Source organism: Lepidothrix coronata, unplaced genomic scaffold (assembly GCF_001604755.1).
Source record: "Lepidothrix coronata isolate B3197 unplaced genomic scaffold, Lepidothrix_coronata-1.0 Scaffold269, whole genome shotgun sequence".
Classification (NCBI taxonomy): domain Eukaryota; kingdom Metazoa; phylum Chordata; class Aves; order Passeriformes; family Pipridae; genus Lepidothrix; species Lepidothrix coronata.
Genome location: NW_016690449.1, coordinates 479,390 through 498,464, shown reverse-complemented (window position 1 = coordinate 498,464; position 19,075 = coordinate 479,390). Strand labels below are relative to the sequence as shown.

The window sequence follows — 19,075 nt, the reverse complement described above, 5'->3', positions numbered from 1 at the left end:
CTGCACCTTATTGCATTTACTGCCCCTTGAGCTGCTGTCTTTGAGGAATGCACCAAATGCATTTTGGCCGTGAAAAAAATTTGAAGTTTGAGCCCATATTCTGGTCAAATACTTTATGTATTGAGGCACAAAATTAATTTACGCTTTGCTCCTTTTAACTTTGGGTATATATTTAGAATTACACTCTAATTTTATATTTTAAATTTTGGCTTCTGTGTTTGGTGCTGTTGCTCCTCTACACCTGAAGGTTCCAAGTACTTGGATTTCTACACAAAAAATCCAAACTATTGCAGGAGTTCAAGCTACACATTTTCAATACTTGGTATTCCTGAGCTTACTGAAAAGTCAGTCAGATTTGCTCCACTCATTGCTCTGGATCAACCCAGAGTGGGTGTGAAATACTCTTTAATCAGCAAATGAAGTTTTCAGCAGAGATGGAAAATGTATGTCCACTACCTAGAAAGCAGTTAAAATTTCAAAGGAAGAGCTGCCTCCCTCAGAGCAGCATCCACATGCACTAGCTTTTAAAAGAGGAACCTCTTTTTTTCTCAAAGCACAAACCCAAGTGGCTTCCATAAAGGTTTATGTTGGTATGGATTTCAGCTGTGCAAAGGATGTGGCCACCAATACAAACAGGGCTCATAAATATTTGGAAGAAACACGAAATGGCTTCAAACAGGCCAATATTAAATGACTGGAACCAGTTCAAAAAAATCCTAGGCCTTGCTTGATCTAAAAGGCTTCAACCTCCCAGAGTGAACAGGCAATTAGGGCACATTCTGAACAGGAGGATCTGAAGCAATAACTGGGGAAGTCGGAACACTCTGTGGAAAAAACGCAGCTGTTTGAGTGTCACTGGGCACACACAAATGCAGCCAGCACAGGGAAGAGGCTCAGCATCTCCAAATTTCCAGGTCACTGTTTGTGATCTGCTCTCATCCCTCTCATAGGTAACTTTTCAGAACTTACTTAGAAAACGAAGCCTTCGGGGAAAAATTAATCCAAGTACAGCAAGAGCAACAGTTCAAACATTTTACTAAATCAATTCACACAGTTTCAAAATTGTAAATATAATTAAGGACAACAGGGTTTCTGTATTTTTTTTTCTCTTCCAGATTCATCATTAAGACAATAAACAAACACAAATTAGGTTTATAGCATCTGTTCTTTTAAAAAATGAAAGGAACGCCACTCGATGTATTGATAAAGCACCACAACACAGTTACAAAATAGGGTTGGCCTGTTTCTTTCACAAGTAAAAGACTACATACTCCTATAACAGCTTCCTGCTTGATCCATACTTCATTAAAATAAAACTATAAAATCTCCTAGATTACACTAAATTCAGACGATGCCTGGGGTACAGTGCATTAACAGCAGTAATGCCAACTATCAGTGCCAACATAAAACAGTTTAGAAAGTAAAAACAAAACAAACAGACAAACAAACAAAAAAAAAATATTCCCAAAACAAAACAACAAAAACCCCCCACCTTTATTCCCCCTAGATGAGCAAAATTTAAAATAAGGGATGCTCTGCTTCTTCACAATGAGTTAAGGATCTGGGGAGGAGGAGGGTGGAGGAGGGGGCTGGTACTGCAGCTTTTGGGGCTTAGTTGGCATCTAGTTTGGCCATTTCCTGCACGTAGATCCCTATACTCTCGCTGTCGAAGAGCACGAAGTACACGGTCTTGATTGAAGAGGACATTGTGGACACAAAGTAGCTGGAGATGGCTTTCAGGATCAGCTGAGCAGCTGTTTGCTTTGGGAAGCCGTTTCTAGAAGGAGAGATTAAAAAAAAAAATAAAAAGAAAGAAAGAAAATCAAGACTTGCTGAACCAGCCTTTGGTGGTTTAACCTTTAAGGCTCCGGCTTTTCTCTAAGACCTTGTGGTGAATAAAGCTGCAAAGCCAGTGTTTACAGGCTGAATTAGAACCTATAAACTTGTTTGTTTAGGCAAGGCTTAAAATGTTCAAACAGAAGAAACACATTCCCAAAATACACCCACATTAATGGGTTGAACCTGATGGGTCAATTATTCTCATTTAACAGACAAGTAAAACAAGAGCCTGACGTGTTCAGGAAAGCAGTGCAGATGTTGGAGCTGCAGAGTTAAACCTGTCCTGAAAGTAAAGCAACCAATAAATAAAAAGGGACAGACAACTTGACATAGAAAATGAAACATGGAAAGACTCAAAGTACAAAATGTTCTTACCATTGTTAATGGTTAATTAAGCACAAGATTGTAAAAGTTACTTGTACGGCCTTGCTGCAGGTTGAAAAGGAAGAGAGAATGAGTTCTGCTAGTTTGGGGGTGAGAAACAGCACTGGTTACCCTGTTATCATTTCAAATGTGGGAGGGAAAGGGAAGCAGGCTGGATGATGGTGAGAATGCTCTCCTGGGTCACAGGGGCCTTGGCCAGACAGGGTCAGTCTGGCTGGACTGGGCTGGGGAAGCCAAAGTTGCTGTGTCGGGTCTGAGGACAGACTTCAGGGACGTTTCAGCAACACTTCCAACACTCCTCACATCCTGTTTAGTTACATCCTGTTTAGTTACAGGCTGCTCCAATACAAGTACAGTCCTAGGAAAATCACACTGACAGACATTGCTTGGTACCAACTGCAGAGATGTGAAACCAGAGGCTTTCCTGCTTCTCTAGCCATGCCTAAAGAAGAGGCTCTACCCCCTTCGTCTGGAGAAGCCACAGACAGAGAACCAACCTTGCTGCTTTCTCAGATGCCAAAACTCTGCATGACTGAATTTCAAAGCTCAGCACCTAATCTGGCAACCCTCCTTACAAGCTTCTTCACATTTTCATCTAACAGCCTTTGCCTGAAAGTTCCATCTAATCTTTAAAATAGGTCAAGTACAAGTAGGATGGTCTGAGCAAAGCCCTGACCTGAACTGTGAGTTTTACAGGTCATGGTAAACTGCTGAAATTACACCTGGTAACCTGAGCTTTGCTGCTGTGTTACACCTGAGTGCTGCTCACCCCCACCAGAGGTTTGCCCTGGACAAAGTGTGAGCCCTCCCCCAGCCCCAGCGACATGTGCTGCACTAACCAGTCTGAGGGTGAGGGGACAAGAACACCCTTAGGAGTAGCACCCAAAAAGAATTTGAGAGAGCCTGTTGAACAGCACCTGGTTCCTTGACATGTGCTTACAGATGTTCGATAGTCAATGCTTCCATTATAAACTGTGTACCATTAATACTGCAAATAATTTACAGATCACACAGATGGCTGAGTTCCTCAGAACTCCCTCAGCAGTTCAAAGAAGCTGGGCTAAATTCTCCTCTGGCACTAACAGGTGAGCATCACTCAGCAGTTGCTCACCAAAGCACCACACTGATAATGAAGCACTGTTGGACTCTCCCTCTCATTCTGGGCCACAACACACAAAATGAGAAGGGCAACTGCCTGTGTCATGGCCCACTTCCTGCACACTGCCTTCCCAGCAAATACTCTCTGAGAGCAATTCTGTGCCAGTCCTGCCTGTAATGTGATATTATACAGGCTGCCTGAAGATAATGCTTGTGGTATTTCAAAAATGATGGCATGCAATAGCTCACGCTGTTTTCTCTTTTCTGAAAATGCCCCATTTTTTTTCTTCTGTTGAAGAAGAAGTGAAAAAAACCTTGTATTCTTCCAGAGTCAAATGAGCTGGTCAGGGAGAATCAGCTGTGTGATAAGTTAATCAGCTGAGAGCAGTTCTGACACAGGAGCTGCTTCCTGCTGTCAGCTTACACAGAGGCAAAGAATCAGACTCAGCAGCCTCCACACCTGAGCACTTGCAGGTCACTTATCAATGCATAGAAATCCTGGCATAGACTGAAGAGATCTTTAGGGGTTTTGCTCCTGAACAGAGACTGTGATGCTGCATCACTGTTCCTGAATCATTCTTGGGGAACTCTGAAGTCACAAAACTTCTGAGTGTTCTGGCAGGGTGGTCACAACAGGGCACATGAAAGAAGAGCAGCCTGGTGAAAGGAAGGCACGTTCCCGGGAAGCTGATGACAGTACATTGCTCAGGACCCCTTTTCCCAAAAGAAATAGGATAGAAAAATCAGCAGAAAGGTGCTGGCCTGATGGCCACGTGTGGGCTGCAAGCAGCAGAAGCCTCTTGCATCGATCTACTGGTCTGAGTTAAACTCCTGTGAAAAGGCAGTTTGAGACTTCAGCCAAACCAGTGTCGATTCAGATCAAAGTCAGAGCCTCAGAATGAAATCCCTACCCCAAGGATGATTTCATGTTCAATCCCTAACTCTCCTTTCCCTTTTCTCCTGATGGCCCAACCAGACTGAACTCCAGGCTACCTCTGAACAGCACCCAAGTTGTGCTTTCCACGAGTTGGCTGTAGCTGAGCATCTGGCCCAGTGAATGCTGTTTTATTTCCCCCTGTGATTTATTTGAACTGCCCTCATGTAATCCCATTCCTCAACTATAAAAGAGAATGAAACTGTTTATGTGGGTTTATTGGGTGATGTCTGCTTGACAGATGTCTGTACTAGAACAGCTGCATACATGTGGTGTCTTTTGGCATTTGCTATCTTTTAAAGCTTTACTTTTATTTTTTTAAATGCTTTAGACTTCATAAAAACAAGTAGAGAGTATTGTCAGAATATAGTCTGCTCCCTCCAAAATTAATTTATGCTTGAGTATCTCTAATTAAGAGAAAGAAGGGAAAATACATACCATCATTTATTACTCAAGGCCTTTTGATTCCTCTCCATCTTTTAAAAGCACCACTTCAACTGGCTCCAGTGAGAATGACGTGCACAAACCAGGCTGAGAGCTCACCACAGATCCTGCCTGTCAGTACCCAGATTTCATAACAGAATGGGAATCTGCTCATTTTATTCAGGGTTTCATCATCTTCCAGTACCAATCATCTACTTCACAACAAGGGCTGGGAATGGTTCCTTGCTGGGAGCTATCCAGGGAAGAAAGGGCTCTGTAGAAGATACTTTCCACAGTTCCACTTTTACATAACCAATTCCACAGTTCCACTGCAGTCCCTGGAGGGAGTTTCTCCCAAAGAGTGATTCAGAGCTTCCCTGTGTCCTGACCAGCCTGTGACCCTGACAGCTAATTCACCAGCTTACTATGAACCCTCTGCTATATTTCTCCACAAGTTATCTCCTTAAAATGACACCCATGTAAATGAACCTTAGCTGGAGATTTGTCTGATGCAAGCTGCTTAAATCTATTATCTTAATGAAACTTCTATTTCTTCATTGTCATTCACCCAAAAGCTCAAATACTGATTTCTGCTCTAGCCCTCAGAATATGCAGGAATTCATCTACTGTTGCAACACAGCACAATGGGAAGAATATTCTTGCTGTACATCAGCCAACTTCTTTCATGGCACATTCAAGAGGGGCAGTTGTTCAGGGTTAGAGACACAACTGTGTAATTCAGCCTACACTGGGCCCTTGCTCTTCACACGGAGCCATCACTGAGGGCCAAGAGTTCCAAGCCTCCCCCTGCACCCCAAACCCAAGAGCCTCACATTAAAGGTGCAGTCTCAGACTCTTAAGAACACAATCCAACTTTCAAAGGCACCGAGCACCCTGTACAAAGCCAGAGGACTTGAACTTTAGGCTTTGGCTTTCAAAGACCTTGGCAAAGGTTTTTAAGGTCTTTTTTTTTTTATTTTAACTGAAATAGTCCCATGATGTAAACTGCATGGAATTCAGCTTACGGATTCTGGGTGAAAGCTTCAAGTGACTCTGCAAATCCTAAGAATCAAAGCACTTCAAGTTTGCTGCTTAAACAAACACTAAGCCATGTCTTTGGCCATCCTGAGCCATAAAGTGCAGGAAGTTTAATTATGCACTAAAACTAGGCAAAATAGACCCCTTTTTCTTCATGTTCTCCTCCACAAAATCTTCAATTTATATGAAGAAATCGACAGTCTGAAGAGAGTCTTTTAATATTCTCCTGAAATTTTGTTTTATGCTCTTTATCCTATTTGCACGCTTTAAGATTCTGCAGGGCAGAATCACTCAGGTGAACACTGCAGGCCCCACAAGAGAAGAAACACTTCTTTTAGGGAACTGATTTAAAGAAGAAAAGAGTCAGCATTGTAACAACAGGTTTTGTACATGGGAAGGGACTGGACCATGAGATGGCACTTAGGAAATGTGACCTCTTTGGCCCCAAGAGCCTTACCTGCCACTGCCAATGGAAGGGAAAGCAATAGATTTCAGCTTCTTTTCATCAGCCAGGGCCAGGCAGTTCTTCACTGTCTTTTCCAGCAGCTCCTCACATTTGTCTGAGCCCCAACCAGGGCTGTTACAGTGGATCACAAATTTTGCAGGCAGTCCATGGCCAGCACTGACAACAGCTGGGGAGAACCGAAAGTGAAACGTGAAAATTGCTTTCCTCTCCTCAGCATTAAAGGAGTGCACGTGTGATTAAAATAGCAAACAATCAACAGGCATTCCCTCAGCCCCTGGGAATGGTTTGGATTACAAATCACACAGCCTTAAAATACAACATGAGGACAGAGACTTTGTATTTTCCATTTCCAGCTGCACTTTGCTGTGATAATTTATGAATCATAGCTATGATAGAGCTTATTTTAGAGAGATCAAGAATTCATGGCTGCCATCAAAGGAAACACATTTATACTGGGGATTGTCTAAGGAAAAGGGCAGAATGTTAACCTGGTCAAGGGATGAACTTGCTTTGGTTTGGTTTACCCCAGGAAGTATCAGGATGGTGGACAGACACGTGGAGTTATGACTTGGGTGACCTTCAGCTACTCCTGGTAAATGCACAGATTGTTCAGCTCACTTCTGATCACACCACAGCCCAAACTGGAGCAGATCAGAGCTATCAGTGCTCTGCAAACCCCTAAGGAAGGCTGGAAATAAAGATTTTGGCTTTATTTCCACCTTTGTTTCTGAGCAACTGTAATGAAGACATTTTGTGTGATTTCAAGACTTTGGGCCTGGCCTTATCTGAACTTTTTTTTTGTCTAGGGGTCATCTAAGACCACTTGAACACAGCTGGGTTTAGTTTTGTGGTTTCTCTCTTTCATCACATTCTTGACAGACTGTTGGAGGGGACACACAGATTTGCAATGTTTGATTCACACTGTTTATGTACCAACAGGCCAGGCCTTCTGTGTGCCACGAAATGAAGAATTTTTACCATGCTAATTGTATCTTAGCACCACAACACTACTATGGACATGCAGGGCCCAAGAAGATGGAGCAGAACCTTCGACAGCCAGGGATTCTCTGCCTTCCCTGCAGGAGAACACGCTCTGGGTTCACCACTTCCCACCACAGAGCAACAACAGGCTGTGCTCTGCCTGCCAGAAACCAGGGGAGGAGGATCTCTGCCATTTCCGAACTCACAGGGCTGTGGTTGGTTGCAAACAAAAAGTTGTAGCTTTGGTTTGTCAAAAAACAAAAAGGTGGGGGGGGGAGGAAGGAGAAAACCACCCTAATGGCAAGCTGAGGGCAGAAAAACATCCAGCTGACATCTCACACGAGCACACAGGGAACCTTCACCAAGAGTCAGCCCCTAAAATACCCCACAAAAGGGTAGGTAGAAAATGGCAGCTTATGTCTTCAAAAAACTATAATAAAAATACCAGTAAGTCTTAAAAAAAAAAAAAATTAAAAAATCAGCTTTGCAAAGGTCTGAAAGCCTCCACTCCATTCTGGAATGTTTATGAGGCATTTTGTTATTTAAGTATAGTAGAAATAACTCTTGGCACACGATCACCACATATGGATACTATCCCATGGCTGCTGCAGGAAAGAGAAAATAGACTTTGTCATATGGCATCCTGACCAGGGGTTAACCAGAACATTCTGAAGGACAATGGAAGCACAAGCATTTATGTTCTTATGGGTTTGCAGAGTCCCAACATGTTGAATAGCCTCAGTGTTAGGCAATGTTAATTTGTCATAATGTGCAACTAAAGTGTTGGCAGATTCAGAATACATCATAAATCCAAGAAAAATCTATTAAAAGCAGCTGACATATCTCTAGTCAGATGTGAAATGTGGCTATCATCTTCATCCCAAAAGAATAGAATGCTGTATTGATACACATCACCAGCTTTAATATTTCTCAGGGATTGTTTTCTAGGGTAGTCATTAATTAAGTCATTAGGATTCTGATGAGGACAACTGTTCATTACCAGGAGCAGCTGTCCCTTACTTCAAATGCAAATGCTCTGGAAGGAGAAGTAGGAAACAGAAAGTGAGCCATGGACACATTCTGTGCTAGTTACCAGGTAGGGATCCTGGTTATTGGCAGGTTAAAGGAAAACCCCTATAACTGAGAAATCTGAAAACTGGATAACCACAGGATTGAGAAACTGATGTGCATCAATTCTGCTCTAGAGCCCTCCAACAAATCCCTCACAGCCAGTTTCTCCCAGTGCAACACAGAGCTCCCTGGGGTAAGACTGGAAAAGCAGCCCCCAGATCTCAGGGATGCACTGATGCCTGAGAAAAACAAACTTTGCTTTCCAACTTGCCACCCATTTGGAGCAGTTTGGTCTGGGCTGGTGAGAAATATTGTAGAGAAGTTAAAAAAAAAACCTGAGTAATTAATTCTACATATTTTTGCAGAATAAAAATTCCAAGAAAAACTTATTAAAATTTTTAAAAAGCAAGGGAAAAAAAACCCCAAAGTATTAAGCAGCAGAAGTAAACAGTTGTAATTTTTCCTGTCAGAGCTGAATTCTTACATCTCCCCTTCGGCTGTAGTTAGGATACGTTTACAAAACTGCACACACTGTATTTGTTTTTATAGCATAAACACAGATGGCAGAATCAGCCTTCTATATGAACAACATGGATCAGCAATTTCACAGATGGTGTAAAATTATATATTGCCATTATCAAACTTTATTACTCCTATAGTAGATTTTGCTCCGATATTACATAAATTTTGATAACTAGGCATCAAAAAGTCGTAAGCTTTTACAGTGATGGTTTTGGCACTGATGGAACCAAGCACCCAAGCAGATGCTGAACTTTAAGCACGTGCTTAAGTTCAGTGAAAGTCAGCAGCATTTCAGCAAAGCAGATGTTTAACAGAGTTGGGCTCAAAAATAAGCATCTCATTAATTGCTTTTCTAAACTGTGCCCTTAATGAGCAACATTCATTGTGTGTGCACATCCCTGTGAACAGCTTTTACGTGCAGCATTACATCACTGCCCCACTGCCCACATGCCCTGGTAAAGGTTATTTATGATGCAACGTGTGTATATGGAGAATACAAATACCATGGAACCCATAAAAGCTGCCTCAGACAGCAGGAGCTCCAGGGCTGGTGTAGAAGGAGCTTGGCTGTGTGAGCCAAGGTGGTGAAGGTTTGGGTTTGGGATGGGTTTGGGTTCAGGTCTAGGTTCAGGTTTGGGTTGGATTTGGGTTCAGGTTTGGGTTGGGTTTGGGTTCAGGTTTGGGATGGGTTTGGGTTCAGGTTTGGGTTGGGTTTGGGTTCAGGTTTGGGATGGGTTTGGGTTCAGGTTTGGGTTCCCGGATCGCAGCCTCACCTCCAGCAATGTCCAAGGGCCCGTTCTTTTTGCGGAGCTCAATGACAGCTTCCACAAATTCCTTCCCGCCTTTCTTTTCCAAAGTGCTCCCTGGACAGAGAATTGATAGTTTACTCCTCTCATCTCAGCTTTCCACAGACATGTGACTCATCATTAATTTTTATTACATCGCTCTAGAGTTTTCTGCCCAAATGTTGGTTTTTTTTGGGGGACTGCAAAGTAAGATCTAAACCTTTTGGGACTTGAGAATTAGCTAATCATTAAAAACAACAACAACAACAACAGAAAGAAAAAACCAAAAAGACAACCCTAACAACCCAAAAACCTCACCCTGGTATCCCTTGCAAACATTCTCAGACTTGATTTTACTGTCAAGACATCGGACATGACATCCCTACCTCCTTCCTTATCACGAGCATCTCTCAGTGTGCAACGTTCCAGAAGAATGTGCTAGCTCAAGAGTGGTTGAAGGTTCATAACTCCTTCACCTAGGATTCATTTCCCCTCTTCTCTTACAAATTGTTTTAAAGAGCCATTTGCCACAATAAGAATTTGAGACTCACCTGATCTTGGTCCCTGACCCCAACAGGTGGCCCCAGGAATGAAACAGTCTCGTGAGTGCAGCGGGCTGCTTTACTTGGTAACTGCCCAGCTTGTTGAGCCACCTTTAACCAAGAGGAAGAGCCTCAGAAATAAGGAGAATCTCTAAGGAACATATTCCTCCAATGAACTTCTCTAACTACAGCTAAGGAGCTGGACAAAGTCATTCTGGGAGGAGAAGAGCTGTGCAGTGTTTCAGGGCAACCCAAAGGTACGCTCTTTACAAAGGCAGTCCATCACTAAATGGTTTAGATCTTATTTTGCAGCTCTAGTTTTAAATATTAATATTAAAAAAAAAACCTCAAACAAAAACAGCCCAAGAAAGCATTTTCCTAACTACATAAGCATCCCACATAATTTTGCACTGTGCATATTAATTATAAAGGTAGATAAGTACAAGCAGTGATATCATAAAGGCTCTGATTTGAGATATTGCTTTGAAAACTGATTTCCAAAAATTCCCAACTAGGATCTCTAAAGATCTAGACATTTATTTGGTGACACCCCTTACTTTCACTGATGAAGAAAGAAAAAAATGCATTTTCTGATGGAAGTGCACATACTGTATGCTCAAGGAAGCAGAGCCCCTCCTCCAAGGTTCAGGTTACTAAATTGGGTTATGGCTCTAAGAACTAAGATGCTTTTTGTTCTGCTAAATTTCTTCCAAACTGAAGATGAAAAGTTGAAAACAATGCGTTTCTTTTCCATTCAAAAACTGACTCAGTGACCCTGCCTCTATTTTTCCAGTTGGAGTTTATTGCTTTTGGGGCACAAAAGCTGAGGACAATTACAAAACTTATGCCTTTTCTTTGGCTTTTTCGTCATCAGTTCAACACAGGGTTTGCCAAAAGCTGGATTGCAAGGTCAGACTGTGTAGGTCAGAGAGTAGTTTGCTCTTTGTGCTCATTTAAGCTCTTTTATAAAAACACTTCAGCCAAAGTACTTCTACTTATTCAGCCCAACTCCTCTCTAGGAATTTTCTGAGACTTAAAGTCACCAATCTCAGCGCAAGAGAGTGGAAGGACCATCTTAAAATCTCTTAGAGGAGACAATAATGGCTTTACTTGTAGCAGCAAGGGGTCTTAGGAGAGGGCTGGGAAAGGAGACCCACAGCAGCACTGAGGGGTTGGAAGCCCCCTGGAACCTCAAAGGCAGAGACAGACCCCCCATGCCCTTTGCTGAGCCCTTCCAGGACACGTGGCTGAGCCCAGGGCCTTGTAAAATCCCTCTGCTGGAGAAGGGATGGGGAGGCAACAAAGCAGTCTTCCATTCTAGTTCCATTCTTGCTGTATGTATTTCCATATCATTCCCATTGATATTTTTATATATATTCCAGTTATATTCTCCCTGAGTCCATGAACTCTGATCAGTCCTAAACCCCATGACATTCATAATCCTTAATTTCTCTTGTTTCAAGGGGAAACATAATTAAGCCTTGTGCAGAACCTAAGAACAGCAAAGATCTATTAAGTAGGTCATTTCTTTGCCATTGCAAAGCTGTTGTACATTTAATGGAATTTAGCCTAGTTTGGTTTAATTCAATCCAGAAGGATCAGCTTTTTCCCTTCTACTGGGAATTAATTTATAATTAAAAGCAATGAACAACCATGTCAGTTTATTTCACTGAGCTCTCTTCTTGGAGATCTGGTACAAAGAAGAGCAAAAGTATGAATCAGTGAGATATTCTGCATTTACTCCTCAATTATGCTCTTCTTCTGATTAATAGTGAGGGTTTATATTGAAATCATACTTGAGATCTATGTTGTAAATTAGCTTAATCTGGGAAAGGACAGACTGTATTTAACCATTTTCCACTACATTAGCAAGTTTCTTGATGGAAGTCTTGCTTCACAGCTTCAAGGTTAGTAGCTTATTTGCTCACAGGCATAAATATGTGTCACTCCCATGAGAACAAGATCATTATCTCATGCTTTCCAAGCAGGCATTGGTATCAGTGTGGAAAACAGCGTTAGCAGAAATTTAGGCTCTAAAATTCTCAGGATAAGCCCCCAGTACATTTAAATTGTTAGGGAAAAAAACCAACAAAAATAATAAAAAAAAATAAATTTAGATGGGTAAAAGTTAATCATTGGAAGCTAAGCATTTGTGCACTTCTATTCTTTCTTACAGCAGTCAGAGGCAACAGGAACCTACACTAAGGAATGAGCAGTCCAGCTTCGAGAGACAATTTTCTTTGCAGGGTAGCAAAGCACTTCCCTGTCACAGGGGAGGAGACAGGCACATTGGCTAAATGGGTCTGACAGACTTTGCAAGCATATTCTTCAGTTACAGGCTATTTAACACTTTTATTTTAATGTCTCTACATATTATTTAGCCAGCTAAGCCACAGTGCTCCTGCTCAACGGGCCATCCAGAGCTACTTTTCTCTGTGTGTTACTCAGGAAGCAGCTCCTTCAGGAAAAGCAGGGGGTGTAGGACGTGCCAGCACTGCAGCAGGACACGTGTCCCCCCAAGCCAGTACTGAACCAGGGCCTTGGGTGTGCAGGGAGCCCGTTCACATGGTGATGGGGAGTTCAAGATGAGATGCAGAACAGAGGCTGGGATCAGCTCACTCGATTTTAACAACTTCTGCATCCAGCCCAAACTGTCACTTGCCTTCTCAAGTTACCAAGGCAGTTCAGTGAAAGCATTGCTACCCTTCTACCAAATCCTTCAGAACGCTGTAAGCAGAGAGGGTACCACTTAGAGGAGTTACTCAGGGGACAGTTATGATGGCTGAATTAAGAGGTCTGTCCTGTTTTCTATCGTGCCTTCTCTCAGCAGTGTGGCTTAGATGACTGACCACCTGAAAAACGTGTCACACCACTGCGGGCTTGTGGACCATTGAGCAGGGCTGGGAAGGTCATCGGTCATCGGCTAGATCCAGCATGTGAATCCAGATGTGAACATCTGGCACGGAGAGGGTGCACTGGAACTGGTATCTAAAGACCAAACCACGTTCAGCCCAGGCATTGAACGTGTCAGGCCAACCCCGTGGTGATTCCTGTGCCCTGCTCACGTGCCCGCATTGAACGAACCGTTCCCGCACTTCCAATTTTGGCGGCGCGTTCTGGTGTTGCCCTGATTCGGTGATAAAAGCCAGAAATGCCTACTGGGTTTGCAATCCCTGCTTTCTTTCTCTGATCAGTCAGGACTGCTGGAAGTGAGAAATGAATGCAGATCTGCATAGCTACACCAAGCTTGTGGCTGCTGATCGACCATGCACACACATACAAACTCGGCAGCGCTGAACTTGCCATTACCTACTTCACCACCGGTGTAGAAGTCAGAGTTTGTCGGGTGAACGACAGCATCACTGTCGATCGTGGCAATGTCAGCCTGTACAACTTGCAACTACAACAGGTAAACAGATGGATATCAACCACGTTGGACAGAGACCCAGCACAGGCTCTACATTTACACATGTACCAACGTCCATATTTTCCTACCTTCACATCTCCAAACCTTGCGCCAAAATGCTGAGTTGTGTGTGCAGGTGTGTGTAGAGAAAGGGGTGTAGGGAACAGGAGGAGGAATATTGAGTATGACATGATCAAATAAATGTTAAAATGACAAAGTCAGAGCAATCACATGAGATCATTTTCCAAAGTTTTAAAATCAGCTAATGCCCCATTGCACTTTGCAGAAACCTAGAACAACCAGTTCCCCACAGAGCATGACATTAAAATACGGAATCTGTTTAAAAAAAGAAATTCAGGATCATCAAGCCAAACAAAATAATTAGTTTCTCCATTTTGTCAGCATCAATAAGCTGACAGGTACTAATCTTCAAATTCTAAAAATGCCAGTCTCCTTCACACAGAGGAAACCTTGTATTTGCAGCAAGGGTTGTACTGAATGTGCTTTAAAAATACAAGGGATTGTTGTTACAGTTTAAAGGTAAGGCATACTTTCTAATTATATGTTGGAATGGCTGAGACACTTGTAAAGATACACATATTTCTGAGAAAGGCTGGTTTAAAAATTAGCCTTCTTAAATCTTTTTTCTTGCTAAGTTACTTTTGTACATTCCCACAGGAAATGCAGCAGTAGTAGAATTATGGGTTGTATTCCATTAAGGAAGTTTAAAAAACAAGACAAGAGCATAATCAAATAAGAATATTCAATATTCAAATGAGAAGGGAATGCAGTACATAATGCTTGAAAGGTAACTTTTCTTTTGCTGAAGAAGGAATTTTTTGATTTCTTTTCAATCTGGAACAAGACAGAAGCTTTAAAAGCAATTCACCATCTACAGCAGTTCACTGCTGGTATATCAGTATTTATTTTCAGCTGAACCTGAGTGACAGGGAGTAACTGAAGCATAAAGGAAACACGATTTGATTAAATTAAATATGAAATCGAGGCAGGAAAGATTTGGGGACAGTTAATTATTTAATAATTCCTTTTAAAAATTTTAAGCCTACTCTAAGTATGAGAAAAAACCCCTGAGATTGCAGGTAGAATGGAGAAACTGCTTATTTTGAAAACAACCTGACAAAAAAGTATTTTAGTCCTCAAAGTATCCAAATAAGAAACCCCCCAAAATAGCTAACAGTCACATATGATCATTATGGAAAAGAATTTAAATTTTTGGTTTGAACTGAAATCAGCTTGAAGACAAGCAACAGCTGCGAGTGTTCGAATTCGGTGACGAGTATTTTGAATATATTTCTTCAACAAAGCAAGATTTGAATTTCTGCTCTTCCTAAAGGTTTTGAAGGCCTAGAGGGTAAATTCTGGGTTCCATAATTTCCATGTGACCGTTAGTTGTGTCAACCCATGCCCCATTTACCTAGGTCATCTTTAAGGTCAATGTCAGCATTGGTAGGATTGATAATGGCCTCCACCTCGAAGCCGGCTAAATTACTGATTTCACTGTGAATAAGGTTCAGCTGAAAAGAAAAGCATGAGGTGGGAAATAACAGGACAGCTGGGAAATCACAGAGAAGCTGCAGAAAAGTGAGCTTTGCAACACAGATGGAGATAGCATCACTGCAAACAAATATGCAAAATAAAAGGCAGGTTGTAAAAGAGGGTTATTGTCCCCAGAAAACTCAAACGCAAGACTCAAACGCTGTTCACACAGGGAGGACAGGAATGTACCTACTAGTGAGCTCTGTTGTGGTTCTGTGCTGATCACTGCTTGGGATTTTTATTATTATCTGCGACCTAAAGGGGGTTTACAACAAGGCTGGAAAGGCACTTTGCACGAGGGCATGGAGTGACAGGACAAGGGGGAATGGCCTCATGCTGAAGGAGGGAAGGTTAAGATTTTATATTGGGAAGTAATTCTTCCCTGTGAGGGTGGGGAGGCCCTGGCACAGGTTGCCCACAGAAGCTGTGGCTGCCCCTGGATCCCTGGAAGTGTCCAAGGCCAGACTGGACGGGGCTTGGAGCAACCCAGGCTGGTGGAAGGTGTCCCTGCCCGTGGCAGGGGAGGGTTGGAACGAGATGTTCTTTAAGGTTCCTTCCAACCCAAACCATTCCGTGATTCTAATTCTGGCATTAAAAGAAGGATTTTGTTTCTCCTCCAAGTAGAGATGAAGGACACCCTAAGCATTCCTTAAGCATTAATTACAGGAACGTGCTGAGACCATTCAGACTGAACTGGGATCAAAGCTGCTGCTCCTCCTTCCTTAAGCCAGCACACACGAGCCTATCTCTGAGGAAGCACACACTTGTCTCCAGTGATTCCTCCATCCCAACAAGGGGATGGGATTCTTTTTCTTTCCTTATCAGTGGTCAGCACATTCTGTATTGCAGCATTTCAGTTCTCATTACAGTTCTGCAGCCTTTGTTGAGTGCCTAGTGAGGTACCATAAGCAGGCACATAATGCTATGTGCTTATTGCTTCTAGGTTTTATTTTATTTGCTTCTGTCCCTTAGGAAAACAGAGATTTTAACTCCACCCGTTAATGCCCATTAACTCCTCTCACTGCACCCGTGGATTCCTATTCCTTTCTTGTTACAAAATCAGGAGGATTTCTCACGGGCACACAGTAAACTGAGGGAGGTGGCACAGAGATCTAGAGATAATTTCACATCTGCACTACATGTTCTTAAAAGACTAGAAAGAATTCATGGAACTAATATGAGGAAGTGCAGACTTTAACTTCTGGTAATATATTTTGAGCAAGACTTACAAACTATTCTATGAAATTAGAAGTCAGTGGGAAAACTCAGACCAGCCACGGTGACAAAAGGATCCTGTCATGCCATTCCAGTAAGGATGTTTTTTTCAGTAGTGCTCAGGGGTGAAAAGTGATAGTACAGATTGCCTGCTGCTGATAGTTTGGGTGTCTCACCATAGGATGTGACCCACACTACAGAAACAACTCCATAATTTGGGCAACCTGCTGGGAATGCCAAACTTGGCAAAGGTCAGAATTGCAGGGTTAGAGCAGGTTGTGACACTGCTTTGTAGCTCCTGTTGGGTAGTCTGATTTCACATGTACTAAGTTGATTATTTGAAACTTAAAATACTTTAAAAGTTTAAAAAATTTCCAGACTCTTTCATCTGAGGAAACATATTAATTACAGCATGGTCTATGCTTGTCTCTACAGGTATTTAAAATAATTGTTTCAGGGGCTGATTAGGTGATACAGAAAGCAACTATGGAAGAGAAAGTTCTCATTTGTTTATACAAGTCTTGAAACCAGCTGCAGTTAAGCCAGGCTTTCCTTCTAATCCAAAGCCCTCAACCTATGAAACATAACATACACCTTCAGGTATGGCACTTTATCTCATCAGTAACTCAATTTTTTCTCTTGGTTTGTAATCCACGTTCTGTAAACTTAACTCTTCAAACCATCTCTTTGTGTATGTTAATTTATTAACAGGGAATATAAGCCAATCCATGAAACCCATACAAGTGAATGGGTGATTTAAGGAGGCCACCATCCACGTATTTAGGTTTTATGAAAAAAATATTTCCATTTCATTCATGTGATTCCATGAATTGACCTTCTTTCTCTTTTTAAAAGCCTGCAATGTAATATCATTTGCATATGTTGCTTGAGTAAACTATGTTCCCTCAAAATAGGGTGATTTTGACTAAAAATGAGTGTAATTCAGTGTTTTAAGTATGGGTCTGTTTGGGAATTTGTAATAAAATCTAAGAAAGCTTCCTTTCCAAATAGCTTGGAATCCCTTAATACTTCACACGTGGCAAGTTATTCATACTTGAGTTTGAGTCTTGAGTTTGACTACAAGCAACTGCTGTTTAAAAAAAAAAAAAGTCAAATCAAATCAAACCAAAAATGTTAAAGAAACTTTATGAATTTTAAAATTAAAAAACCCAAAACAACAACAAAACACATGCACACACCAAAAGACTGTTTTGTGGAGATTTTAGTCTGCTCCTAAGCATATTTTGTTCATTCTATAGATGTTCCTCTTTCACCCCTAATTCTGAGTTCTACAGGTTTTTGCCCCAGGTCTATTAGCTGTAGAACATTTTGGTTTTGGACCTTAAATCTAACCCTGAGCCCACCCATATATGGGATTTACATCATAAACAGCTGGTAATTAAACTTTCAATTTAACAGCAACAACAAGATGCTTAAAAAGCTGCCCATCACCGATAGCATGAGTTGGCAGCTAAGTATTATTTTACTAAATTCTGCATTTAGTGCTCAATGCACTGTTAGACATCCAAGTGCCAGAATACAACTCAAAAATTAATCAGAATTAAATCCTCCAATGAGTAATTGCTTAATTTCACTACCAAACAACATGAAGCATGTATTAGGCAGGAGAAGTGATCCCCTAAAGGGCTACTTTACAAATATAAATAGGCACAATTTGCATATACATGTGCAACAAAGAATGGACAGAACTTTAGGTAACATTTCAATTAAATGTTAGTTGGATGAAATGCAGGTGGCATTTAGCACATCTGTGGGTATTTTCTGAGCCAAGCCTTGCATTTTTTATTTCAGATAAAATTACCTTAAAAGTCTTGGAAGTTTTTCTGGTATGAGTTTCATACTGAAAACTGAAGATGCCTGTTGAGGACCACAGGCTGAGGTCTCTTGCAAAGTCCAAACCCTAATGCTCAGGCTTGAGGTCTCACAACTCTGCCTCCAATCCTCTCAGGAAAAACAAACTACTTAATGTGCACAATACCACATTTCCATTGGGATGGCACTTGTAGCATGTGCAGTCATTTACATATTAACTAGATTTTAATATTTAATTAATGTAGCACTAAGACACTTGTACAGGTATAACTGAAGGGTTCTTGGCCATTTCCTGACCTCTAAGAATTTCTATCTGAGTGTCAGCAGTTACCTAAAGATTTAATGCAATAACAGGAATTTTAAAAACTGAACAATACCCAGGTTTGCAACATTCTCATTTGGTTTTTTAGCTATGTAAATCTGGGGATATTAGAAGGATGAAGAGTTGCTCTTGCAAATAAATCCCTTCCCTTCTGCAAACATGGAGCCAAGACTAAGATTTTTCCCATTAAACACTTAGGAATGGTGTGATACCAAAGCCAAGATTATTTTCTTCCCCCTCTGCCATCTAGCAAATGATTTTCTGACCTAGCAGATAATGGTTTTGCAAACCACAGAGATGTTGGAGAGGTGTTCAAGGATGTCACAGGAGGTTTGAAAGATCCTGCTTGATTGATCTCAGCAGCAATTCTTCAAATGCCTTCTCTAACACTCAGAACATGATCCCTTTGATTTGGAGTGTTCCCTCACAGGAGACAAACAGGTTTTCATTTTCCTTTCATTTTTCTTTCCATGATGTGTTACAACAAAAGGCTGACAGCTGGCCTCTCTCACATGCAGGGCTAAGTGACAACCACCCAGTGCAGGGATGGACATGTCACACCAGGGAATGCACTCCCAAAGGAATGAGAAAGCCAGGAAGTCCATTTCCCAGTACAAGGCACTCCCTGGGAAGCTCTAAAACAGACACTGGTTTTGCTC

The 19,075-nt window shown here is 41.7% G+C and overlaps 1 protein-coding gene across 8 annotated transcripts in view; it reads right to left on the bottom strand.

Annotated features, from left to right (window-relative positions):
- Positions 1–1,018: 1,018 nt before the first annotated feature.
- LOC108507803 (core histone macro-H2A.1) overlaps positions 1,019–19,075 on the bottom strand; it is a 42,646-nt gene continuing 24,589 nt past the window's right edge. For 2 of the 8 annotated variants that reach the window (XM_017836072.1, XM_017836073.1), the window contains exons 6-9: positions 14,925–15,024; positions 9,530–9,619; positions 6,174–6,348; positions 1,019–1,777 (exon numbers count right to left, since the gene is read on the bottom strand). In XM_017836072.1, coding sequence (XP_017691561.1) covers positions 1,612–1,777; positions 6,174–6,348; positions 9,530–9,619; positions 14,925–15,024 — 531 coding nt within the window. In that variant the 3' untranslated portion in view covers positions 1,019–1,611. Of the gene's footprint in view, positions 1,778–6,173; positions 6,349–9,529; positions 9,620–10,092; positions 10,195–13,392; positions 13,484–14,924; positions 15,025–19,075 lie in introns of all 8 variants that reach the window. The other 6 variants (XM_017836074.1, XM_017836075.1, XR_001878270.1 and 3 more) reach the window with 5 other exon arrangements.